We start from the raw sequence: 25,874 nt of genomic DNA on the forward strand, positions 1-25,874 counted from the left end.
TTAAACGACCATGAAGGTCGGCTCTGAAGTGAAATAGAAGTCAGGGAGACCTAGCTGCCTATTCCCAGGCACCTTCCTGACCATTTTTGAACCTGTGTGCAAACAACTCCTCATCTTCCAAAAAACTAACCAAGCATTTATCAAGAACCTATTGGGGGCACCTGGGTAGCTCAGTCGGTTAAGCATCCGAATACTGATTTTGGCTCATGTCGTGATCTCAGGGTCATGGGATGGAGCCCAGCGTTGGCTCTGCACTCAGCAGGGAGTCTGCTTGAGGTTCTCTCTCTCCCTCTCCTTCTGCCCACTCCCCCCACCAATAAATAAATAAACCTAAAAAAAAAAAAGGAGAAGAAGAACCCATTGGCCACTGCATCCACTCCCAAACCCTCTAATACAAGTTCCAAGCTGCGACCAAAGTGACCTTCTAAAAACACAAATTTTTCATGAGGATGAAATGAACTAATATTTGTAAAGTGCTGACTGGCATTACTGGCACATGGTAAGTGCTATAAAATATCTGTTACACGATATATATAATGCTATTCCCCTCAGAGAGTGAAATGGAAACTTTTTCACCGTCCACCTCTGCCTTCTGCTTTCTCACCACTCTGCCCCTTGCTAGCCCTGCCCCGGGGTCTCATAGCAAGTCCTCCTTTGTCAAGCTACCTCCTAGACTTCGCACATGCCATTCTTTCTTCCTTAAACACTCTTCCCAGACCCACTCCTCTTCATTTGACCAACTTCAACTTCTCCTTCCTTTCTTAGCTTAAATGTTACTTCTTCTACCTCCCAGGACCTCCTACAGGGAGTTGAGTTTCCTCCCGTTTGACCCTTTTATGTTTATAACTGTAATCACTACTAAATGTTTTCAGCTCTTTAACGTCTACCTTCCTTACTAGGCTGTAAATTCCCCCAGGGCACAGGCTTACAGAAGCCTCCAGTTCACTGCCTGTTAAGGAACTTGGACAGGATGGGTCCCTAATGGACCACTGTCCAATGAATGTATAAAACCTTCCTAATACTGCTCATTTAGGTAACTGGCCCAAGGCTGCATAGACGGCTTAAGATTTGAACCCACGGCATTCTAGCTTTAAAGCCCAAGATATCACCATCCCTTCCTTTCCCTCAAAGCTGGAGCCAGAAGACAAGTGGTCCGTCTGGGAAGTGGATTTAAGGGAACTGCGTATCTATTTGCAGAGGGCCACACGCTGCAAGGCGCGCGGCGCGGTGCGCGCTGGCCTAGGGCCCAGGAGAGGGGGCACGCGTCACGTGTACCCTGCAGGGCCTGCCGCCCCGCACCCCGAGGCTGGAATGCGGCCCCGCCCCGCTCCCGCGCCAGCAAAACCCTGCTCTCCCAGGCCACTGACGTCAATGAAGGGGGCGCCTCCGGGCGCCGCGCTAGGGCGGCCGAGGGCGGAGGGAAGGGGCCCCGGCGGACACGCCCCTCGCCGCTGCTCCGCTGCTGATTGGACCCGGGGAATCTTCGCACTCGGGTTTCGAGGCCGGCGGAGGGAAGGGGGCGGAGCCTGGACACGCCCCTCGCCCCTCTGTTGCTGATGATTGGCCCACAGCGTCTCCGCGTTCGATTTTGGAAGGCTCGCGGGGAGCTCTCACCCAGGCTCGGCGGTGGATTGGTTCTTTCCCGGCTGGGGAGCGCTTTCTCCCGGGAGTCGCGGCAGTGACCTAGGTGGCCCGCCTTGGGCAGCCAGGTACGTAGATCGGAGGCCCGGCTCGCGCTGCGGTGGGAGCGGGCGAGCGAGCGGGCGGGCGGGCCGTCAGAGCCCGGGTGCCGCTGGGACCCGAACCCGGAGGTCCACTTAGGGCCCGGCGTTGTGCGAAGCTTCGGCCACGTCTGAGCCCCGGGGGCTGACCTGTGCTGGGGATGTCGCCCTGCGACCTGGGCCAGGATATCCCCTCCCAAGCTCTCGTCCTGTGGGTGAACACTGCCTGGTCCTGGTGAGCACCTTCGCAGCAGGAAGCGCAGAGCTACGCCCGCCCATTCGAAAGGCCGTGAAGGGGTTGGGGTGGGCACATCTTAGCCTGCCCTATCCCGATTTGAGGTCTGTCGGCGCTGCCCTTCAGCGTGGTGAGTAATCTCTCTAACTCCCCGCGGGGCCGTGGAGTGCTGAGCGCGCCGAGGCTGGCTTGGGAGACCTGACTTTCAATCCCTGCGCCTTCCGAAACCCGCAGAAGCAGATAGAAGGCTCCGAGGGGTTTCAGAGCCTACTGGGTCGTTCCTTCCCCTGAAGACCTCGTCAGCCATGTGGCAGGACAAAAATAACACCGGCTGAGAGGCTGGGCGCTGGGGTCATACTACCGGGGTGTATCCAGCCTCACCACCTCCCTCCTGTTTGACTTTGGGCAAGTTACTTAACCTTTCTGAGCTCAGCTTTCTCGTCTGTAAAATGGGTATAACCTGTAACTATAGTGCCTCTTCATGGGGTGAGGATTAAAAAGATCACCTATTTGAAAGTGATGTTCTGTGCTTGACATGGAGCAAGCTGCCTTAGTGGCAGCTGTGTCTTAAAAGTCCGCAGATGAATCCATCTCCCTTTACACCCCTTTTCCCAAGAGTGAAGGCCCCTTTTGAGGGAGTTTCATGCAAATGACAATGATTCTATACTGCCTAGTTGTTAAACAGCCTTTCCCTTACATCACTCATTCATGCTGCAATGTACTGGGATGGATGCTTTAATTTTATCTCCCTTATCGCCTTACGGGTTATTTACTCTCCCTATTCTATTTTGATGATGAGCAAAATGGGGCAGGGGAGAACGGGAACGTCACCTGGTTTTCAGAGGCACAGCCAGAATTCAGTGTTCTTCAACTCTTAAAAAGAGTTATGCCTACATCTAGAGTTTATTTTCCAGACGTATGTGAGAATTGGTCTGGGGGTAAGGCCCGGTTCCTTTCTCCACTTCCACATTAGCTTTGGAGACTAACGTGTATGCAGTTCTCTCAGGCACTCCTGGCGGAGGCTAGGCCCTGAAGGCCTGGGGGGCTCACACAGCCAAGTGGACTGGGCCTCCCAGTGGAGGAGCCACAGATTTGGGCTCCTGTCCAGGGGGCAGGGAAGCAGGCCAGGGCCACAAGTGTTGATTTGGGCCTTGGGCCAGAGCCTCCAGTTCTTCATCCAAGAGGCCCTTTGCCTCCGATTACAGATTATTGCCATCAGCAGGGTTATCTGAAGGAGGGGAGCTGAGTGTGAAAGTGGCCCAGCTCACGCAGATGTGTTCTGCCTCTCGTGGTTACGTGTGCCTCCCTGAGACCACGGTCGGAATAGCTGTGTCTAAACAGAGCTTCATATACTACAAAGGATGCGCAGTTGTGCACTGTATTTATGTATTACAAGTTCATTGCATGGTGAGTCACTTTTTAAATATACTTCTTTGTTAGAGTTCTCCGGTTCATTTATTGCCTATTTCAAAACAAGTTGAACTTTGTCATTTTCCACATTTGGTATTTACTTTGGGGGTTCATTTTAAGCTAGTTTATGGCAAACTGAAGTTTTTTGCAATGAGTTTTTACTCATTTGCTTACAGACCCATGTTTATATTCTTTCATGTCAGCTCTGGAATGAACGATCCATTTGTAATCTTTTAGTATCCCTGTGGTGTCATTTTCCAGTTTAAAAAAGTACCATTGTTCAAGTATACACTGACTTTCTTGGATTCAGGTCTTGTCCAAGAAATTAGGGGGCAAATAACACATTGAATAAGATAGACGTTTCTTCTGGGGAGCCTGGCTGGCTCAGTCGGTGGAGCATGCTACTCTTGATCTCCGGTTGTAAGTTCAAGCTCCTTATTGGGTGTAGAGATTACTTAAAAATAAAATCTTAAAAAAAAAGTTTCTTCTGATAATTAAAGTGTTCTGATTCATTTTCCCAAAGTTTACATGTAATCCTATGTGAAATCCACTGATTTTTATTACCAGTCTTAGTGCTGGCTGAATCCCAGGGTGGCAAGCAAGAGCCGAGAGTGAGGATCCTCAAAATCTGGAGGTGCCAAGGCCCCCCGCCCCAAGCTGCACGGAGGGTATGTTTGAAGCTGGAGGCTTAGACTCCCTAGATGGTTTGTTGGTGTGTTTTAACTCAGACGCTAGAGGCTGGAGGTAGGGCCTTGTAGGGCCTTGTAGCCACGCAGAGGTGGCTGGGAGGATCTGGGAATCGGACTCCAAGCCATCCCTTAGACAGCTGCTGCTACTTAATCCGGTTGCTGTTCTCTCCAAAGGGAGGGTAAGATTGCCTGAATCTGAGAGAAACGATACCACCTCTTCTCCCACCACCCAGACCAGCCTAGGAGTGTGCCCCAGGCTTGGTCATAGCCAGCCTAGGTCACCGGAGTGCTTTAGAGCAGTGAGTTCTCTGTCTTCTCCCAGACCTTAAACCCCACATCCCACCAGCAAAACAGTGCCTTGTCTCCAGGGAAGATTGAGGAGGGCAGAGAAGAATTACTGGTTGGGGAATTTCCTGGCACCTAATTAGCCAGACCTGTCCACACATGTTGCATCTAGGCCTTGGCAGCCAAGCAAACCCAGTCACCGCTTCCGTACTGACCTAGCCTCGTCAGAGAATCACTGACTCTGCACACGCCCTCAGAGACCATAAGCATCAACCTGTTAGTACAGATGTAAGGGGGAAGCAGAGGCCCAGGGAGGAGAAGTACCGAAGGCCCCTCAGCCAGTGAGTGGCATGCCTAGGGCTCTGACTCATAAGCCAGTACTGTGTGCACTGGGTTGGGCTGCAGTTCCAGATTTGTTTTGGAAGCTGGGGGATCTTCCTCTTTAGACTGCCGCAGGTTCAAGGCTAGAACAGTGGGTCACGCAGTAAACAGCTTTGACGCTACTGAAAAGATTAAAATAAATTCTACAACCCCGCCCCTGCCTTGTGTGGTTCTTCCTTTTCCACCGGCAGGTTTCCCCCTTGGTGACTTAGGTGAGAATAGTGAAATATCCCCCACAGAAATGATGGGCAGCAGCATGCTTTGAGCTGCTCGGCTGTGAAGGCAGCTGAGGTTTTCAGACACAGCTGCAGCCCCTCACACCAGGTCCTGGCCTTGGCTGAGGCCCTGGCATTGAATCTGTGTCTCAGCTTCCTTTGCTCCTCTGAGCTGGGAGGAGGGTGACCGTGCCCGATTCCTAGAATTGTGTTGAGGATGAAATAGCATGCATACTGTCTTATCACCTGATGCAGAGTAAATGACCCAGAGTCAGCTTTTTTATCAGCCTGCAAAGTGTTCCCTGCTATTGTTTTCTGGCCACAGTATGTTTTTATCATCCAGCTCAGGGGAGTTAATTACCACACATACTAGGTTTTTAACTGGATTCCGTAATAGTGCCTAAGGAGAGAGAGATTTTAAATTCCCATGTCCAGATAAAAAGCACAATTTTTATGGAATTAATTTAGCTGAAAGTCTTCTACAGGTTTATTTATTAAACCTTTTGAAGAGAGTGGGGTTCTTATGAGAGGAGGCCTAGACACTCGGACAGGGTGAGTGTGGAAATTACTGGAATAAGGAGGGTGGATATTGAGGTGAGGAGGAGGGAGGGCCAGTTACATTTGCGGAGTCTAAATGGGATGGAGAGAGGTCTCAAACTCTCAGGAGAACAAAGGCAGGTGAGCGTAAGGGCCACGAAGCTGGGAATGCTTTAGGTGATTTCCATCCTGTTGGTTACAATGAGCATGGACCTTTTGTATTGAAATGTATTTTAATTTTTATTCCCTTCTAAGCTAGTTTCTGGGTGACAGGTATCTCCATAGCTCACTGGAATGAGCTGAGGTCTGGTGTAGCAGCCTGGCCTTTGCCATCAGGCCTGGGGCTGAGGGGCGCAGGGAGCACAGGCAAGTCCTCAGCTGGCTCAGGCCAGAACAGAGGAACAGGGATCCTATCACACCCCTGACCCAAGTACAAAAGTCAAGGAGGCCAAAAGGGGCGGCGGGGGGGCAGGGGGAGGGTACGAATTCACATTTATTTGGCTCTTACCTGATACCATACCACCCTAGACTCACTCAATCCTTACAGCAATCCTGAGAAGTGGTTATGAGGCTTTACAGCTAAGCAGAGAGGCTCAGAGACGTTGAGTAACTTGCCTAGGGTCACCACTAGGAAGGTGGCAGGTCTGGGATTTTGAGTCCAGTTCTGTGTAATGCCAAGGTCCCTTGGTCTTCCTTGTCTACTCTGCTTTGCAATCTCATAACGTTTTCAGGCTGTACTGGAGACAAGGATAGGGTGAGTGAGCCTCCTTTTATTATTCAAATTGAACTCTCTAGAACTGAGGAAGATCATTTAATTTTCATTTCCTATTGCGGGGGGGGGGGGGAGCATTGACATGAGCCTTCCTTTTATTGAACTTTCTTACAGATTTCAGCCTCTGCCCATGGTTGTATATTCTAACCCTGTTGCCGCCTCTTTGCCCGTGTTGCTCTCCATGGCCTTTTGGACTGCAGTTAGGTCTATTTCATACTATGCTAGACTATGTGGACTTGGTCTGTCTCCAGGGTCTTGAAAATAGGTGGGATGACTGTTCTGTGTTACAGATGGGAAAGCAGAATAGAACATCGAGCTCACTGCGACTCTGGGAAGTAGGAATCGGTGCAGGAGGCAGCTGAGCTAGACAGTGGTGGAGGTGGCTAGAAGTGGGATTCCAGCCTAGGCAGCCCAAGCCCATACCCTCCCCTCACTTCTGTGCTACGGGGCCTGGGCCTTAGCATCAGAGAGATCTAGATTCTGTTCTTCAGTCTCTTCACTAGTGAAATGAGGATTCACTACCCTCCCTCCCACAGGGCTGCTGTGCAGTTATGTGACTACAAGTCTTAGAGCCATGCCCGGTACACTTAAATGTGCCACACAGTGCGGTGGGTGCTGCCAGCACTGTCCTTAGGACCTAGGTATCCTGGGGTCTGCCTGGGCTTTACAGCCAGACAGACCTGGCTTCTACTGCCGCTTCTGCACTTACACAAGGCTTTGTGACTGCCAACGGCCATTTCACTGAGTTGCACTTCTTCACCTGTATGGTGGGGATAAACCATGCTTATGTCACAGGTTGCTGTGACTCTCCAGGGAGATACTACATGTGTTGCACACATAAGCACTTTCTGATCAAGTTTGACTGTCATTATTCATACTATTTCCCCCAGGTGCCCTGGAAGTTAGAGTGACTTTAGGTCAAGACTTAACTGCACATTGGCTCCTGGAGAATAGAAACACCAAGAAGCCTTGTATTGGTCGGGACCCCAGGTTTGGGAAGGGCCTGCTAAGCTGATGTCTCTCCATGCTTTCCTTCCGCAGAGCACCCAGGATGGGCACCCCAGCCTCTGTGGTGAGTGAGCCGCCCCCTTGGCAGGCCCCGGCTGAGGCCCGGAGCCGCAAGCAGGCCTCGGCCAACATCTTCCAGGACGCCGAGCTGCTGCAGATCCAGGGCCTGTTTCAGCGCAGTGGGGACCAGCTGGCCGAGGAGCGGGCACAGATCATCTGGGAGTGTGCAGGAGACCACCGTGTGGCAGAGGCTTTGAGGAGGCTGCGCAGGAAGAGGCCCCCCCGGCCGCAAGCCCTGGGCCACTCACTGCACCACTGCAGCCGGCTCAGGTGGGTTCCTGGAACTGGAGGGCTGAGGGAAGGTGAGCACTAAGGGTGCCCCCGCCACCATTTCCCGGCGCGGGGACCTGGCGCCACTGACTTGGCCTCACTGTAAAGTACCTGCCACGAGGGTGGTCAGGTCTAGGCAGTGCTATGATTGCTGTTACTACTGGAGTCATACTGGACCCTGTGAACTTCCATGGGAAGGAGTGCTGGGTCCTAATTTTGCAGTGATTCTCAGCCAGGTGGGAGGGACTGTTGTTTGGGAAAATTTGTTTCCCTATCATAGAACAGGTAAGAATCACAAGTAAGCCTGGTTAAAATCTCGCCTGTGGGATTATAGAGACTATAGCGTAGGAAGGTTCGGTAGAGGTATTGAGGTTTGGAAATTGTTGAGGAACTTGAAACTTCCCCTAGTCATCCCCCTGTGCCTAGGTCACTGACAGCCTGGGAACAGTGAGCCCCACGAGCTCAGGCTGAACCACATGGCCTAGCCAATCACTGTGGGTTCTGCTCTGGGCTCTATTCTTCCCGCTGCCTTCTCGGGGCCCCCAGTCAGGGCATTAGACCTGAACAGGTCTCCCGAGTCATCAGTTCCAGGGGAAGCAAATCAGGCCCTTGCTCAGATTAACTCCAGTTGACTTGCAGTCCCTGTTTAAAGCACCTTGCTAAGGAGGGTACTTGGTTCCTCGAGTCTCGTATCACAGCAGACTAAGGATGACTGCCATGAGGACAGCATGAGGAAGCTGGAGAAATGCAGAGTATCACACACCCTGATCTAGTCCAGCTCTCTTTACAGAGAAGAAATCTGAAAGCTTTGCCTAGTCTTTAGCTCTCAGAGGGCAGACGAGACCCGAGCCCTGGTCCCGTTTTACCCCGACCAGTGTGTTTTAATAGTTCATCATGACCACAATCTCTTTAGCCCCCATTCTGCTCTTCCTATTGATGTGGGCCTGCCACACACTTGTTCTCTGCAGAATGCCCGAGCCCTGCACTCCACTGGCCGACCCACAGAGTGGTGCCACGGAGACGGCTTCTGGCGATCAGTATCCGAACTCCAGGAGGACAACTGCCAGGATCCGCCGGAACTGGAAGAAGCCAGGCCCCACAAGCTACCTCCATCAGATCAGACACTGATCCAGGGAAGGGGCTGGGAACGGCAGTATCTTCCCCAGGAACCAGAGGGACTTTTGCCAAAGGGCCCAGGAGCTGAAGAAGGAAGAGAGACCTGAGGCAAGACAGCCCCGCAGGGGTAAATGAAAGACCACCGCCACTGGCCTGCTCCATTCAGAACAGGACTGGAAACGTCCCCTGAGCTCTAGGTTATGTGGGACCCATTCCTCACCAGAACGTGGAGAAACAGCGCCTCAGCTCTTCCCATCTAACAGTACACCTGGGCTGCATGATATTCCCCCGAGAGTCAAGTGATGGGCACTCCGATGGAGCATCTTGCCACTCCTGCTCCTAACCCTCCTGCTGCTCCTGTAACCCGTGGCCCGGCGGCCTGCCCACACCCCTACCCGTCAGGCTAGCACAAGGAAACTGTGGTTTAAGTGGCAAAATAAAAACATTCACATCAACAACAGTGTGTCTGTCACAGAAAGGGAGGGTCCCCAGATGGCCACTCTGGAGCCAGGGGATGAAAGGTTGCACTTACTCCAGGAAGGAGAAAATAGGACAGCCCCCCGTCCCTGGGAGCCCCCCGTCCCTGGGAGCCCCCTTCCCTGGGAGCCCCCCGTCCCTGGGAGCCCCCTTCCCTGGAAGCCCCCCGTCCCTGGGAGCCCCCCTTCCCTGGGAACCCCCCGTCCCCTAGTTCCCTGTGCCCAAGGCTCCTTTTCCAGAAGTTGTCCGATCAGGAGATGGAAGCATCTCTTCAGGGCAGTCCTGATCCACGGGAGAGAGAGGGCTCCTGGACTCTGGCCAGTTCTAGAAGGGGAAAGACTCTTCCCATCGGCCTTGCATAGTGAGCAGTGAGCCTGCAGTCAACGTCCTGGCTGCCAGCCCTGCAGCTGGTTTCTTCATCCCCGTGGGCCAACCATCCTGAGGTGGGTCCACAGCTGGACCAATCATTCTTAAGCCTCTGGCATTACCTGAGGTTTCCTAGCCTAAAAACCTTTAAGGTGGTGTTATATGCAACTGATTAATCACTGAACTCTACTTCTAAAATTAATAATACACTATATGTTAATTACCTGAATTTAAATTAAAAAAAAAAAGAGTCTGTCTCATTCAAAAAAAAAAAAAAAAGCCTTTAAGGTGAGGATTTTTGATTACTCTGCTGGCTTCGCCTCAACAGCATATTATGTGCTCATTAGCATTCAGCTCCGCTCCCCAGGAATCCTATCTGCCCGATCACCCACCACTTAAAGGATTCAAAGTGCTTCAAGCAGGCTACCATGTGCACACATAAAGGGTTGACCTCTTGTAGCCAAGAAGAGACGCTGAGTCCATATTCCTCATCCCAAACCCTTTGGGCTAGATGACTCTGTTATTCAGAATTTTTTCAGCTTTTAGGAAGTAGTCAGTGCAAATACTGCATAATCCCTAGTAGGGAAATATCTCATAACAAAACATTAATATTTCTGCAACAGATATACACACTAAGAGGAAAACATGATGGTTACAAATAGCTTCAATTCATACCAGTGTAGGTTCAGGTGACGTTTTGGTGTCAAATGAGTTAATGAAAATAATAAGCACTGGGACTTTGGAAATGAGGACCTGTATAACTCAGGAGCCATATCTCAGCAACTCCATGGAAACACATGGTTTAAAATTGCATTCTACCTTGTCTTCCTTTCACCCAAGAACACTAGACAAAAAAGGTCAGATTTGGACTTGTTCATACATTTGCATCGACTTAAATACATTACATACAAGCCCTACAGTGCGTTGGAAGAGCAGCACAGGCAGCAGCACTCTCCCAGCCGGGCCTCGCCTCCCTGACACGGGGACCGGGCCTGGGGCTGGCAGAGGGCTGGGCTGTCCCGTGAGTGCCGCCCAGAAGCCCGCCCTGGCAATTTGGGCCCCCAGCTCTCCCCAAGTCCACATTCAAGGCAACCTGAGTACAGACTTCAAGGAGAATGGAGACATGCCAAGAAAGGATGCCCCACATCTTGCCTGCCAGGACTGGGACCAGCCCCCTTGTATGCTGGACCCAATTTCCTTCTCATCAGAGAGCTGGTCTGGATGAGGGCAATGTGCAGATGTACTTGGCTGGGGGAAGCAAGCAGCTTCCTCTAAAACTGCTTGGGTTCTCTCAACGCCCAGGTGGGAAGTTTTACCAACAGGTCTGTGTAGAGAGGTCTTTGGAGAGCTAGACACACCTGGGTCCCCTCTGGCCTCTGGGAGCCCTGCTGCTCCTGCAGTCTGGGTGCAGGCACTGTCACAAACATGGTCCCGCCAGGCCAGATTCCAGGGTGGCCGAATGAGATTGTCAGGGCTAAGAGCTGTGTCTTTGTCCACAGGGCATGCATATCCAGCTCCCAGAGACGCTTCCTGTCAGCTGGAGGGAACCCCAGCACAAACTGGCTCCTGGGGGCTGGAATGCAAAGGGACCAGCTTGGCCCAGCTGACAAGAGGACTGCACATCTCTGCTCTGCCTCCTGGGCAGCGGGAGCTGGGCAAGCAGAGGGCACGCAGCCATAGTCCTCGCTCCCTTTCTTTGGTTGTTTTTCAAACCTTCAAGATTGTTTCTTTCCAAGGCTGATTGACCAATCGCAGGGTGCCAGAATCTTGAAGTGTCCAGTAGCGCAGAACTGCCCCTTAGCCACAGATGGCACCCTCTTCACTCCCTCCTGAGGCCATTCTTTGCTTTGGTGTAGAAAGGGCTCAGACACCTGGCAAGGGGGACAGCTGAGGCGAAAGAGACATGGAAGCAGGAAGATGCACACTGAGCTGGGCAGGCACTGGGGGACAGTTTAAAGGCCTTTCTCCTCTGGGCCCTGCCCTTCTCAAGAAGCCAGGGAAAAACTGGCCTGGAACAAGAGGTCAGGGAGCAAAGGGAAGCTGCCAACTAGGAAGAGAACATGAGTCCCGTTACCTCCACCAAGCAGCAGGTGGTGGCATACAGAGAAGTCCAGGGACCTAATATCCTGTCCTCTCATGAGCTGAGATGCACCTCAGAGACCCACTCCAGAACCCAGAACTGAACCCCTAAGTCAAAAGTGTTGAGAAAAAAAATAGCTAACAACAGAACAAATTAGAGGACCGGGGGGAGTTTATCACCAGGACTCAGGAAGCAAGGCTGGGATAAGTTTACCCACAGACCAATTACAGCTCCCAGCATGCACTTAGGCCAGATGGATCGCTTCTGCATGCTGGGGAGGCCACTTCCTCCCTCTTGCCTTTGCCTAAATGGCAGGTAAACTGCAAGCCTGGACTAGGGAGCCTGCGTCCTTAGCAGGGCAGAGAGCAGAGCCGATCTCTATGATCATATGCAGAACCACTGAGAGTTCCGGAGCAAAAGTGTCCCGACCATGAGAACTGGGCTGGGAGGCTTTTAGTCACCTATTGCACTGGTGGGAGAAGGGGAAGAAAACTTGGCAAAAATCCAAAGGAAAGGTGTGGCTTCTGTCTGTCCCAACTGGTGAGTCACCCAGTGGCTCTCTGAATCACCCAGCCGCATTGGTCCACGGGAGTAAGGAACTGTGAGGCACCTGAGTGTCTGGGTCCATGCAAATTTAGGTCTGGATCAGAGGTTTCTGACCTGAGAGGATCTGGGATTCTGCCTGGGTTTTGCTACTAATATTTAAATTCGTATTTGTGTGCTCATTTTCTGATGCAGAATATAATGAGGAATTGCCACAGAGCAGGGTGTCAGGGAGGGAAGGGGATTTCCCAGCCTGCCCCCAGAGGATGCTGGGAGATGCTCCTTCCGGGGCCTCTGGACTACTCACTTGCATGGAGGCTCCAGCCCTCCCTAGCACTTTGAAGGGCCCAACAGCACATACTGTCCCTCCGATTGTGCTTCTCCCTGTGCTTGGGAAAGCGCTGAGGGGGTGGCAAGCAGAGAAGAAGGGCTCTTAAGGGCACTGCTCTCCACCGGCTTCTCTGGCTTTTCCTGCAACCCACTCCCCAGGCTTCCTCCCAGCCCAAGTCTCAAACAACATGTCTTTGTCTGCCTCTTGGGCTACCACCACGAAAAGAAGGGCTTCCGACTCTGAAAGCTCTGTGTGTAGGACTCGCTAGAAGACCGCTGGTGGGAACGGGCCGTCTCGACAATCACGGGTGGCATCTGGACAAGGTGCAGGGGACTCTTGTTGTCTTTCAGAGCCTGGGTCAGATTTAGGATCTGCGGCAGGAAAAATAAGATCAGTGAGGGAAAGACCAAGGCATCCTGGTCTGCCTCTGAAGGGAGACCTGCTGATAAGAGTACTCCCATAAATCAATACAAAAACAAATAACCCATTGATGGAAAATTATACAAATAGGGTATTTCCAAAAGTAGGAATATAAGGGGGCAAAATACAGAAAATGGAAATCTCTCTGGTCATTTAACAAATGCAAATTAAAACCAAAACCTCCCATTTTTGCCCTTCCCATTAGTAAGGATACAGAAGAAGAAGAAGATGCCTCAGATTTGAGGAAAGTTCAGAGCCAGGCTATGGGGCTGGACCCTGCGCCAGTTTTTCAGAAAGGCTTAAAAGTGAACAGGCCCTCTGACTGAGCAATTCCATTTGTAGGAACTAAAGAAACAATCATGGATACACACGAAACACTTAGTTTCAACTAATACAGTGCAATATTGTTTATAACAGTGAAAATGGTATAAATGCCCAAGAGCATGGGATCAGTTAATAATCTAAGGGATAAGAAATAGCAATTAAAAGATCTATTTTATTGTCATGGAAAGCTAATCCTGACGTCAACAGACAGAAAAGGACAGAGACAGGAGCCAGTATTATAACGTGACTCCACCTTTATTTTCTGAAATTCTATCTTCTTATCTACCTATCTACAGAGAGAAAAAATTCTGGAAGTTGGCAGTAATTATCTCTGAGTCAAGAAATTATAGGTGATTTTTATTTGTTCATTGTTGTTTACCCTTATTTTCTGATTTTCCTACAAAGACCATGTATTTTGAAAAAAGTCAACATTTCACTTGGCTTCTCTCTCAAATGCTATCATTGTTTTTTAGACTTATGGAAAAGTTACAAAGATCGTGCAGAAGTTACTCAGTTTCTCCTAATCTTAAATTTTTACATAACTACAGTACATTTACCAAAACTAAGAAATTAACACTGGAACATTACTATAAACCAAACTCCAGACTTAATTCGGATTTCATTAGATTTTCCAGTACCGTTCTTTTTCTATTTCAGGATCCCATTAGGGATACCACATTGCATTTAGCTCTTTATCAACTTTTGTCCATATTTTACAGATATTTCAGAAATGTGTTCATGGGAGGGGCGCCTGGGTGGTTCAGTCAGTTAAGCATCTGCCTTCAGCTCAGGTCAAGATCCCAGGATCCTGGGACTGAGTCCCACATTGGGCTCCCTGATCAGCAGTGTGTTTGCTTCTCCCTCTCCCTGACTTGTGCTCTCGCATACTCTCTCTCTCAAATAAATAAATAAAATCTTAAAAAAAAAAGAAATGTGTTCATGGGAACATGTTTGTCAAAATTAGAATCACCACCATTTATCTTCTCTGATAGGACAGTACAAAAATGGAAGTTGTCCTATGATAGCCTGCTTGCTTGCTTTTTAAGTTTCTTTTTTTTTTTAAGGTTTTATTTTTAGGGGCACCTGGGTGGCTCAGTCGTTAAGTGTCTGCCTTCAGCTAAGGTCATGGTCCCAGGGTCCTGGGATCAAGCCCCGCATCAGGCTCCCTACTCAGCAGAAGCCTGCTTCTCCCTCCCCCACTCCCCCTGCTTGTGTTTCCTCTCTCACTGTGTCTCTCTCTGTCAAATAAATAAAAAATTAAAAAAAAAAAAGATTTTATTTTTAAGTAATCTCTACACCCAACGTGAGGCTCAAACTCACAACCCCAAGATCAAGAGTCACATGCTCTACCAACTGAGCCAGCCAGGCACCTTCTTTAAACCGCCTGATACTGAAGATTTTCATGGCCAGGCCATAGACACAGGGGAGGATAAGCAGGGCTGCACCCTCAAATCACACAGACACATAGTCCTCAAGCCACAAATATCTTGGGTCTGCAAATGCTGCCCATAAAGAGGCAGAGATACACCTGAAACAGAGGGGGAAGTCAGAAGTGGATCCTACCAGTAATTATATTTTTTACTTAATTGTTTGGTATCTGTCAGCATCCTCCACTGCTTCAAAGACCCTTGAACACAAAACTCAGGGTAGAGAATGAAAAGGAGGTTCAAATAGAATTGGAGTGAATTGTACAGGAGACTACCCAACTTAAGAGACAGGATTTTAAACCTGCCCTGGCTGGTTCTTCCTGTGCTTCCTTTGGTTCTTTGGGCTAGAAAGCTGCCTCTCATGCATGCTGAAGTATCTGGAGTAAAATGTCAAATTATCTACAACTTACTTTCAAAAGATTTGGTCAAAAAGAAAATATATCAATCTATCTACCGAGGGAGAGACAAATTTCACAGGTATATTAAAGAGAGAAATTACATGGATATATAGAGATAGACATTATTCTGATAGATAATCTACAGAGATACAAGCAAATAGATATAGAGATAAAGCAAGTGTGGCTAAGTGTAATCATTGGTGAATCCAGGAAAAGATAGTCTTTACTGAGGTTTGAAATTCTTCAAATTAAAAAGTTGACGAAAAAGTGATAGCAGGCCCATAATGCTAAAGAATGAACATTGTCTTTGAATATGCCATTTAAAGAGGCTTTACCTCAGACCCTGCACTCTATCTAACACCTGGTGTGACGTCTTTACAGTGAGTAACAACTTCTGTCACCCAACTCCGTCTCTCTGGAGTTCTTGACTCTTTCTCCTGGCTCAGGGCCCTCATACAGGCACTCTGTGACTAGGCTCAGGTAGGTAAAGGGTTGTGACCTCCTTTCCCTGTGGTAGGTCAGACTTCTGGAAGGCAACGGCTCATTTTGCCCTGACTGGTAAGCTAATAAGGATGTAACTGGTATTGGCCACCTACCTGCTGAAAGGAGCTGGATGCTCATGAAACCTTACGGTGTTTCAGAGGTAGGCACTCTAGGTTGTAAGAGGCCAAAAGGCCCTCAAAAGACATTAAGGGCACAAAACAGAAAGAAAGATAAAATTACACTCCCCCTCCCCTCCCTTTCTGCCACCCTAGATAACATCCCTAACTGGATATGAGAGGAGGGTTGCTATGGTTTTGGCAAGGGACTGAGTTGGAAAGGGATCAGGGAAGATAATACAACAGGGACCGAGGCACAGCCTACATAAACTTGAGAAACAGTTCATTCCTTTATGCTGAGTTCCATAATACCACAGCACATCATATGGTTTTTAAGGCTTCCAAAAATTCTGCCAGCTTAACTGGGCCTTTACACAACTTGAGAAATGTAGGAAGACCGCGTTACTGGTATGCAGGCAGCTATAACCACAGCTCTTAAAACCTCTGTACGTCCCATTTCCAAGGAAACATGGACTCGGTAAGCCCAAGAGTTGCTCTCACCAGAAGCCTTTACCAAAACGGTAGGAAGAGGTAAATGCCTAATTACAACTAGAAAGACCTTCCTATCTTTTAAAGATGTGAAAAGCTGCTTTTTCTATATACAAAATCATAAAACAGCTAATGCATATCGAGAACTTCAATCCATCAAGCACTACTCCAAATCATTTATTTCATAATAACCCTATGAACGTAGGTGCTGTTATTAATCCCATATTACAAATGGAGAAACTAAAGGAAGGAGAGATTAAGCAACTTCTCCAAGAACTCACAGCCAATAAATGACAGAGCCAGGATTCAAACACAGGCACCATGACCAGTGTGTGCCCCTTAACCACTGAGCCATCCCGGATCTCTTTAAAGTGATAAGAACGTCAGTGCCCTACAGAGTTTTAATACAATTTTTCAGGCATAGTCTTTACTATACTTTGGAAGATCAACAATTCCCTAGGGGTTTCCTTAGCTCTCTTTGAAGGTGAAGTGGAGAGAGAAGAAATAATACGACTTGTAACCATAACAAAAATTATAACCATAGCCAATTTATGAGTACTAACCACGTGCTAGGTAATTGTCTTTACTAAACATCTGACATGCATTATCTTATGTAATCCTTTGGCCAACTGTGCAAGGTGTTATTATTGTCACATTTTATAAACAAGGAAGCAGAGGCTCTTGCCCAAGGCCTCAGAGCTTGTAAGCAGTGAAGAAGTCTGACTCCAGAGGCTAGCTCATAACCACCTAAGCATATGGCCTGCCTTGAGCAACTTGAGGACAGGGGCCACTGGGTAAATTTACCAATGAACCACCCAGCAACTGGCACAGAGCTGAGCACATAGTGCCTCACGGAGCACTGGATACCATGGAAGAGGTGGGAGATTTGAAAGGGCTCCCTTTCTTCTCCCATGTGCTAAGACAGAGTCATAAATAAGTATGGCATAGACTCAAAGGGTGTAAAACACAAGCTTTATGCATTTACTCAACATAAGCATATGACCCGCCCAGAGAGATCCCAGGGATGACACCAGGAGGGAGTCCGAGGCTTACCTGTCCCCGCATGACAGCAATCTGCTTATGGAACTGGCCCCTGTCGAAACCAGGATCTTTCTGTAAAAGGGCAGGAGATGGAACCTGCATGAATCCCTCAGAAGAACCCATTTTCCTCCCCCAAATAGAAACTTTCTAATAAAGAAAACTTACATGAGGCTTATGAGGCTTAGTGAAGTTAACTACCACCCTAAGAACTCTGTTTCACAGATGGGGAAAGAGAGAACAAGTAAATATCTTGTCCTGAGTCTCATTATGAACTCTAAAGAACTCCAGGCTCTAGTGCTCCATTTGCAAAGAAGGGCTCTGTAAACACACTGCAGCCCCATGACATGCAGGATAAACCCACGCTGATTCATCACAGCTGTCAATGTTTTTTTTTCAAACTGCCCCAAACTAGGTCTTGCTGTCCACATGTGGGAATCTTGCTCACTCTTCATTGGCTAACACAAGTCAGAAGAGTGTTAGCCATTCTCTCTTGGCTTGTATCAGAAGCCATTTGAGAAGCCATTAGAAATTCCTTCTTCTATATAGTTATAAGGTTGAGGCTCCCAGGGCTAACCTTGAAGAGTTCATATAGGTCCTCCTCCAAGTCCTTGACGAAGTTAGGGTCCGAAATCTTTGGAAGAATCAGATCTTTGATCTCCTGAGAGAACGGGACTTTTGCCTGAGGCAACCAGGCCCAGTAAAAGGGATCTGAAAAGAAGAAAAGCACAAAGCAAAGCTGCCCATCTATGTCCTCCACCTATCAGAGCACAGCAAAAGGCAGAACGCCCCTCTCACATGATATACAACAGGAAAGAAAATTACAAGGGATGTTAATCCTAAAGGCTACAGAGTAAGTGGAGGAATTAGGATTCAAACCCAGGACTGTAGAATCCCAGAGCTGGTGCTCTTTCCCAGACATCACATGACCTTCCAGTGACTTGCCACTGAGATATTCAGATGCTCCTTCTGAGAAGACAGACTGGTACTGCACAGGGGCTAGTGACCCCCTACTTGTATCTCTCTCTCTTTCCAAGAGTTTCTCAGTTAGAACAGGAGCTGACTTCCAGGATGTCAACAAGGAAGACAGAACACTGACAATAGCTTATATTTAGAAACACAAATAGAATAAATAAGATAGTCCTCAGAAAGAACGAAAAAAAATGCGAAAACATGAGAAAACTCAATTGTGTGCTTTTAATAGGAATAACGTAAAGGTAAAAATGATGGTAACAGCTCGTGTTCTGCATACTTGCCACGTGCCCGCTACTGTGCTAAATGCATGAGCTGCATTATTCCATGAAGTCTTAGAATAATCCTGTCGTAGAGGCATTATTATCTTCATTGCATAGATGAGAAACTGAGACTGAGCAAGAAAAGAGCCAGACCACAGTGGTCTTAGACTTACATGCCCTCCAGGAGTCAGGATGTTTCAGGGGGAAAGCCAGCCCATTGTCTATGGCAGCCACCTTGATAACAGGCTCCTTCACCACCACCCAGTCTGTGTCCTGAAGAGCAAGGAAAGACTGAATACTTAGGCTCCCAACTGTCTCATGCCCTTCAAAGTAGTAGCAAAGCACCCCACCTCAACCCCCTCAGGCACCAATCCTTAGTCAACCTCTGAACTGGTTTCCATAGTTCCTAAATTTAGTACATTTATGGCACCTCTGACTCGGCCTCTTCAAAGTTCTCAGAGTCCCTTATCTTAGAAAAGGTGCACTTCCCCAGGAGTTGCCACAGCCCTTGGTAAGAAGGAAACTGACAGTAACAAAGGTAACTCTAAGCCTTTCCTCCTAGGGAAAAGCAGTGAGAGTCCTGAGAGTATGAAAAGGAAAAAGGAAAAGCAAGTATCAGCCAGCCAAGGTCCTTTTGTGTGGACCTTGACCAGATGCTACTGCACTGGTGACCACATTTTCCCGTGACATAACAGAACCATGGAAGTAACAGCTGGCTGCTCTTGCACAAGAGAGTCTCTTGCCATTTCAGTGATAAGGGAAAAGGACAAGGCTGACTGCAAAGAGTGGGGCAGGCTACCTATGATAGCCTGTCAGACACTCTCATGACTGTCTGTTTGGCTCCACACTTCAGGTTCACAGGTGCCATCACAGAAATAGGGTATGTAGGTTGAAGATACCTGCATCGGAATCCCCCAGGATGTCTTATTAAAAGTATGGAATCCTGGGGCGCCTGGGTGGCTCAGTCAGTTAAGCGCTGCCTTCAGCTCAGGTCATGATCCCAGGGTCCTGGGATCGAGTCCCGCATCAGCCTCCCTGCTCAGTGGGAAGCCTGCTTCCCCATCTCCCTCTGCCCCTCCCCTGCTTGTGCTTATGCTCTCTCTCTGTCAAATAAATAAAAATAACAAAAAGTATGGAATCCTGAGTTTTACCCCAGACCTAGTGGAGGAAAGGCCTGAAGACTCTTGACTATTTTTAATAAGCTCTTCATGTACCAAATATGAGAACCACAATTAGAGAAGGAAATAAAAACACTATGAGAATGTGTTAACTGACCTTATTGTGGTAAACATTTTGCAAAATATACGTGCATTAAATCACCACGTTGCACATCTTAAATCTGCACAATGTTATACGTCAATTCTATTTAAATAAAGCTGGACAGAGAAAAACTTATTATAAGGAATAAAAGTCAACCTTACTCTCCTATTCTAGGTAGCATTCCTACTAATTTTTTTAAATGTGCAGACTGAGCAGGAATAGAAAAGCATGGTAGAGGATGAAAGCAATGAGAAAGTAAGGAAAGTTGCAGGAAGCAGCGTTTTCTAATCTGATGTTCTATGGAACGGTCTATTATGAGGAAAGTATTCTAAAAAAGTTTAGAAATCACTGGGCCAAACAAAATTAAAGAGGTTCATTTAATGGACTACTTCTCAAACCTTTACTATGCTACCATGCAATGTGAATCTCCAAGAAAGGCATCAAGTATGTAATATGTTCCAAACATATTTGAACCTTTCTTCATTCTATCTCTATGAACACCATTCAAGAAGATACCACTTAAAAATCAGATTGAGACAAACTATCAAATATTAACCTATCAATTTTAAACACATGTGCTATCCTGATTCTTCTGAACCTATGTGACCTAATCTCTGATTATTATGTGTTTCTGTATTATGCATACACACTACCTCATCTTCTTCTTTAAGACACAGATCAATCTCTTACCCGGGAGCTAGAACTATCCATTGGACAGTCATATTTAATCAGCCAGTTGTCATTGCCTCGATCTGTGAACAGAAACATGAAGTTAGAAAAAACTGGGGTGACTTTCACTTTCAGTCATGATGGACTACATATTTTGGGCACTTGGTCCAATCATTCTACTGAGAACACCTATAAAAAATTGATAAAATATTTTTAAATCTCTTGAAGGTATTGGCGATTTTAACAAGACCATTAAGAGTTAAAGTGTTGAGACCTGGGAGAGAAAGGAAATTCAGACAGGGAGTCCATCATCTGTGGCTTATTTTCTCCTAGAGCACCTGCTGGTTGTAGGGCTGGGTGTAAGTTTTTTTAAACTTAAAAATAAATAAATAGGGGCGCCTGGGTGGCTCAGTTGGTTAAGCGACTGCCTTCAGCTCAGGTCATGATCTCAGGGTCCTGGGATCAAGCCCCGCATCGGGCTCCCTGCTCCGCGGGAAGCCTGCTTCTCCCTCTGACCCTCCCCCTGCTTGTGTTCCCTCTCTCACTGTCTCTCTCTCTGTGTCAATTAAATAAATAAATAAAATCTTTTTTAAAAAATAAATAAATAAATAAATAAATAAATAAAATAAAGAGAGAATAGCTGAGAATCTTCCAAAACTGACAAAAGGTATCAAACTATTGATTCAAGGGAAACTGTGAATCCCTAACAGGATAATACAAAGAAAACTATACCAAGCATATTGCAGTAAAAATTTTGAAAACCAACTACAGGGAAAATCTCAAAGGAGCCAGAGAAAAAAAGAGATTACCTTCAAAGAAACAACAATAATACAGGAACAACTGACTTCACAGAAATCATGGGAACAGAAGACAATGGAATGGGTTTTTTTTAACTACTGAAAGAAAATGACTACCAATCCCAAATTCTATACCCAGCAAACATAGCCTTCAAAAATGAAGGTGAGGAGCGCCTGGGTGGCTCAGTCGTTAAGCGTCTGCCTTCAGCTGAGGTCATTATCCCAGGTCCTGGGATCGAGCCCCGCATCTGGCTCCCTGCTCAGCGGGAAGCCTGCTTCTCCCTCTCCCACTCCCCCTGCTTGTGTTCCCTCTCTCGCTGTGTCTCTATCAAATAAATAAATAAAATCTTTAAAAAAAAACAAAAAACAAAAATGAAGACATTTTCAAACCAACAAAACCAAAATTCATCATCAGCAGACTAGTATTAAAATATTCTCTAAGTCGGGGCACCTGGGTGGCTCAGCCGATTAAGTGTCTGACTTTGACTCAGGTCATGATCCCAGGATTCTGGGATCAGGCCCTGCCTCAGGCTCCCCACTCAGTGGGGAGTCTGCTTGTCCCTCTCCCTCTGCCCCTTCCCCTGCTTGTGCTTTCTCTCTCTCAAATAAATAAATAAAATCTTAAAAACAAAAGTATCTATATTCTCTAAGTCAAAGGAAAATTATCCCAAACAGAAGCTTGGAGATACAGGAAAACTGAAAGAGCAATAAAATGGGTAAACATATTAGTAAATCTAGATAAATATTAGCTTTTTGTGATATAAGTGTTTTTTTTAAAGAGTTATCTTTTAGAGACACATACTGAAATAATTATGAATAAAATTACATCTGTAATTTGCTTTAAAATAATAAAAGAAGATAAGTAAACGGAAGTGTGAATGGGATAGGATTAGTCATGGACTGATGGTTGTTAAGGCTGGAATGACCAGTGCATGGAGGTTCACTATTCTGCTTTATTTATATATGCTCAAACGTCTCCGTAAGTATTATTAATAACAGTAATAATAACAATATCATCTTATGGTTTTACAGAAAAGTGGTTTTACATATGCACAAACATACAGACACATATACATACATACATGCATATATAATTAAAACGTATGACACTAATAGTACAAAAGTCTGGAGATAGGAAATCAAAGATTCACATGGTAATCTTTAGAGTAACCATCAAGGGAAAAGACAAAGCATATAAACTTCTGAGCTAAAAGATGGGAGAAATGAAATACTTACAAAATAGTTTAAGATTTTATTTAGAGAGAGAGAAAGCACGTGTGAGCAGAGGGCAGGGCAGAGGGAGAGGGAGAAAGAATCTCAAGCAGAGTCTGTGCTGAGCACAGAGTCTGACGTTGGGCTCAATCTCATGACCCTGAGATCATGACCTGAGCCAAAATCAAGAGTCAGACGCTTAACTGAATGAGCCACCCAGGCGCCCCTAATTACAAAATAATTTTAAAAGAAAGCAAGAAAGAAAAGAGATCATAGGGAGAAGGGGAGGAAAAAAAAAAAGACAAGCACACAAAATAGAAAGGAAATAAGATGGTGGATGAAAATCCAAATATATATGTACATTAGAGATAAATAAACTAAATGCTCTAAAACTAAAATATAAGAGTTGTCTCACTGGATGAATAAAATTGATAACCACTGAGCTATTTAGTTTAAGAAAAAAAGAGAGAAGATTGAAATTGCTAAAATCAGAAATGAAAGTAGGGACATTACTACCAATTTTACCAAAATAAAAGTAAAAAGGATTGTAAGAGAGTACTATAGGCAATTGTATACCCAGAAACTGGATAACCTAGATGAAATGGCCACATTCCTAGAAACACAAAAGCTAAAGACTAGACCATGCAGGGGCGCCTGGGTGGCTCAGCTGGTTAAGCAGCCAACTCTTGATTTCAGCTCAAGTCATGATCTCAGGGTCATGAGATCAAGCCCCATGTTAACAATAAAAGTCATACATGAAAAACCACAACAAACATCATCCTCAATGGTGAAAGACCAAAAGCTTTTCTCTAAGATCTAGAACAAGGCAAAGATGCCCGCTTTCAACATTTCTATTCAACTTGGTACTGGAAGACCAGAGCAATTATGCATGAGAAAGAAATAAAAGGCATCTAAATTTGAAAGAAATAAGTAAAATTATCTGTTTACAGATGATATGACTTTATATGTAGAAAACCCTAATGATGCCACACACAAAAAATCAGAATAAACTCAGCAAAGTATCAGAGTACAAAGTCAACACATAAAAATCATTTGTGTTTCTACTAACAACAAACAATCCAAAAAGCAAATTAACAATTCCATTTAGCATCAAAAAGCATAAAATACTTAGGAATTAATTTAACCAAGGAGGTGAAAGATTTGTATAATAAAAACTACAAAACATGGCTGAAAGAAATTAAAGAAGACATAAATAAATGGAAAGACATTCCATACTCACAGACTGGAAGGCTCAATATGGTTAAGATGTCAATACTACTTTGAAGCTATTTAGAGATTTAATGCAATTCCTATCAAAATCCCAATGATGTTTTTTGCAGAAATAGAAAAACCCATCCTAAAATTTATATGCAATCTCAAGGGATACCAAATAGACAAAACAATCCAGAAAGAAAAGAACAAAGCTCGGGGACTCACACTTTCTCCAAATTTCCAAACTTACTATAAAACTATACTTACTATAGGGGCGCCTGGGTGGCTCAGTCTGTTGGGTGTCCAGCTCTTAGTTTCAGCTCAGGTTGTAATCTTGGGGTTGTAAAATCGAGCCCTGGGTCAGGCTCTGCGCTGGGCATGGAGCCTGCTTAGGATTCTCTCTCTCCCTCTGCCCCTCCTCCCCAACTTGTGCGCACATGTGCGCGTACTCTCTCAAACAAACAAAACAAAACTATGCTTATTACAAAACTTAATACAAAGCTATATAAATCAAAATAGTGTGGTAATGGCATAAAGACGGACACATAGACAAATGAAATACCATACAGTCTAGACATAAACCTTTGCATGTATGATCAAATGGTTTTCAACAAGGGTGACAAGACCCTTCAATGATGAAAAGATAGTCTTTTCAACAGATGGTGCTGGGAAAACTGGATATCCACATACAGAAAATGAAGTTAGACCCTTACCTCAGACCATATACAAAAATTAACTCAAAGTGGATCCATGACCTAAATCTAAGACCAAAAATTATAAGACTCTTAAGACAAAAACATAGGGCAAAAGCTTCATGGCATTAGATTTGGCAATAATTTCTTGCATATGACCCCAAAGGCACAGACAATAAACAAAAAAATAGACAAACTGGACTTTGTGAAAATTTAAAAATTAATTGCATCAAAAGATACTATCAACAAAATAAAAAGGCACCCCATGGAATGGTAGGAAATATTTGCAAATCATGTATTTGATAAGGAATTAATATCCAGAATATATTAAAAAAAACTCCTACAACTCAACAACAAAACAACATGATTCAAAGATGGGAAAAGGAGTTGAACAAACATTCCTCCAAAGATATGCAAATGGCCAAAAAGTACATGAAAAGATGTTCACAACATCACTAATCATTAGGGAAATGCAAAACTACAAGGAGAGACCACATTATACCTATCAGGATGGCTACAAATGAAAAACAAAACAAAACAAAACCCAGAAAATAACAAGTGGTGATGAAAAGGTAGAGAAACTGGAACCCCTGTGCACCACTGGTGGGAATGTAAAAATGGTGCAGCCACTATGGAAAACAGGATGGCAGCTCCTCAAAAAATTAAACATAGGTCAACCATACTTCAACAAAAAAAAATTAAAACAGAACTGCCATATTACCCAGCAATTCCACTTCTGGGTATATACTCAAAAGAAATGAAAGTAGTGTCTCAAAGATATTTGTACACCCATGTTCATAGCAACATTATTCACAAGAGCTAAAACAGGAAGCAACCCAAGTGTCCACTGACGGATAGATAAGCAAAATACAGTATATACATACAATGTATATCCAGCCTTAAAAAGGAAATTCTGATATATGCTGCAACATGAATAAAGTTTAGGGGCATATACTAAGTGAAATAAGCCAGTCACAAAGTGACAAATACTGTATGAGTCCACTAATATGAGGTACTTAAAGACAAAACTGTCCTGTGATAGGTCTTGCTACTATGAGTAACTAGGGATCAAGGGCAAAAGTATTCCTGATGTTGCTTTGGAAGAGCCAGTGTGTCTTCTGTCTGGGACCGGGAAAGAGGTTAAGATAAAACATTAGTAACTACTGGCTCCAGGATTCCCTACCTCTGATAACCGCACATGATGTGCCTGAACAAAGCTTGTCTTGGAAAATTATTTTCAAGGCCCTTCTGACTTAGGAAACCTTCATCCCAAGAAGGCACTCTGGTATGGAGTACCTCACGGTGGTCTAGCACAGGTCCCGGGCTGCCCATAGCTGCTCACCAGTGTTGCGGATGATGTAGTCCAGCACCACCAGCCGCTCAAACTGCAGCAGTAGCTGCCGGTTAGTGTTCTCCGGGAGAGGTTCTGCTTCAAAACGCCGTAGCCAGTAGTCTGCATCTTTGTAGCCTTCAACAAAGAGCTGGAATGAACCAACCTGCAGCCAAAGAGCAGGAATAAAGGTATTTCCCTACAGCTCAAGTCCAGAGAGCCCAGGAGTAAGCCGGGTGGCCCATAATGCCCTATGGAGTTTATATCAGGAAAAGG

At 46.1% G+C, this 25,874-nt stretch overlaps 2 protein-coding genes across 4 annotated transcripts in view; one reads left to right on the forward strand and one right to left on the reverse strand.

Moving 5' to 3' along the window:
- Positions 1-1,580: 1,580 nt before the first annotated feature.
- On the forward strand, positions 1,581-9,176 carry AVPI1 (arginine vasopressin induced 1). Of its 3 annotated transcripts, none has more exons than XM_028098974.2 (3): positions 1,581-1,709; positions 7,287-7,583; positions 8,552-9,176. In XM_028098974.2, the coding sequence occupies exons 2-3, from the start codon at positions 7,297-7,299 to the stop codon at positions 8,709-8,711; spliced, it is 447 nt and encodes a 148-aa protein (XP_027954775.1). In that variant the 5' UTR covers positions 1,581-1,709; positions 7,287-7,296; the 3' UTR covers positions 8,712-9,176. The 3 variants fall into 3 exon arrangements, with proteins under 3 accessions (XP_027954775.1, XP_027954776.1, XP_027954777.1); XM_028098975.2 differs by lacking the exon at positions 1,581-1,709 and adding an exon at positions 1,716-2,086; XM_028098976.2 differs by lacking the exon at positions 1,581-1,709 and adding an exon at positions 3,564-4,034.
- An 850-nt stretch (positions 9,177-10,026) lies between these two features.
- PI4K2A (phosphatidylinositol 4-kinase type 2 alpha) overlaps positions 10,027-25,874 on the reverse strand; it is a 29,095-nt gene continuing 13,247 nt past the window's right edge. Inside the window, exons 4-9 of the mRNA XM_028098754.2 lie at positions 25,611-25,764; positions 20,377-20,438; positions 18,600-18,699; positions 17,769-17,902; positions 17,207-17,266; positions 10,027-12,867 (exon numbers count right to left, since the gene is read on the reverse strand). Coding sequence (XP_027954555.1) covers positions 12,706-12,867; positions 17,207-17,266; positions 17,769-17,902; positions 18,600-18,699; positions 20,377-20,438; positions 25,611-25,764 — 672 coding nt within the window. The 3' untranslated portion in view covers positions 10,027-12,705. The remainder of the gene's footprint in view (positions 12,868-17,206; positions 17,267-17,768; positions 17,903-18,599; positions 18,700-20,376; positions 20,439-25,610; positions 25,765-25,874) is intronic.

The sequence above is a fragment of the Eumetopias jubatus genome, unplaced genomic scaffold (genome assembly GCF_037043125.1).
Source record: "Eumetopias jubatus isolate StellerSeaLion01/CBP00866 unplaced genomic scaffold, mEumJub1_p1.0 scaffold_17, whole genome shotgun sequence".
Taxonomy (NCBI): domain Eukaryota; kingdom Metazoa; phylum Chordata; class Mammalia; order Carnivora; family Otariidae; genus Eumetopias; species Eumetopias jubatus.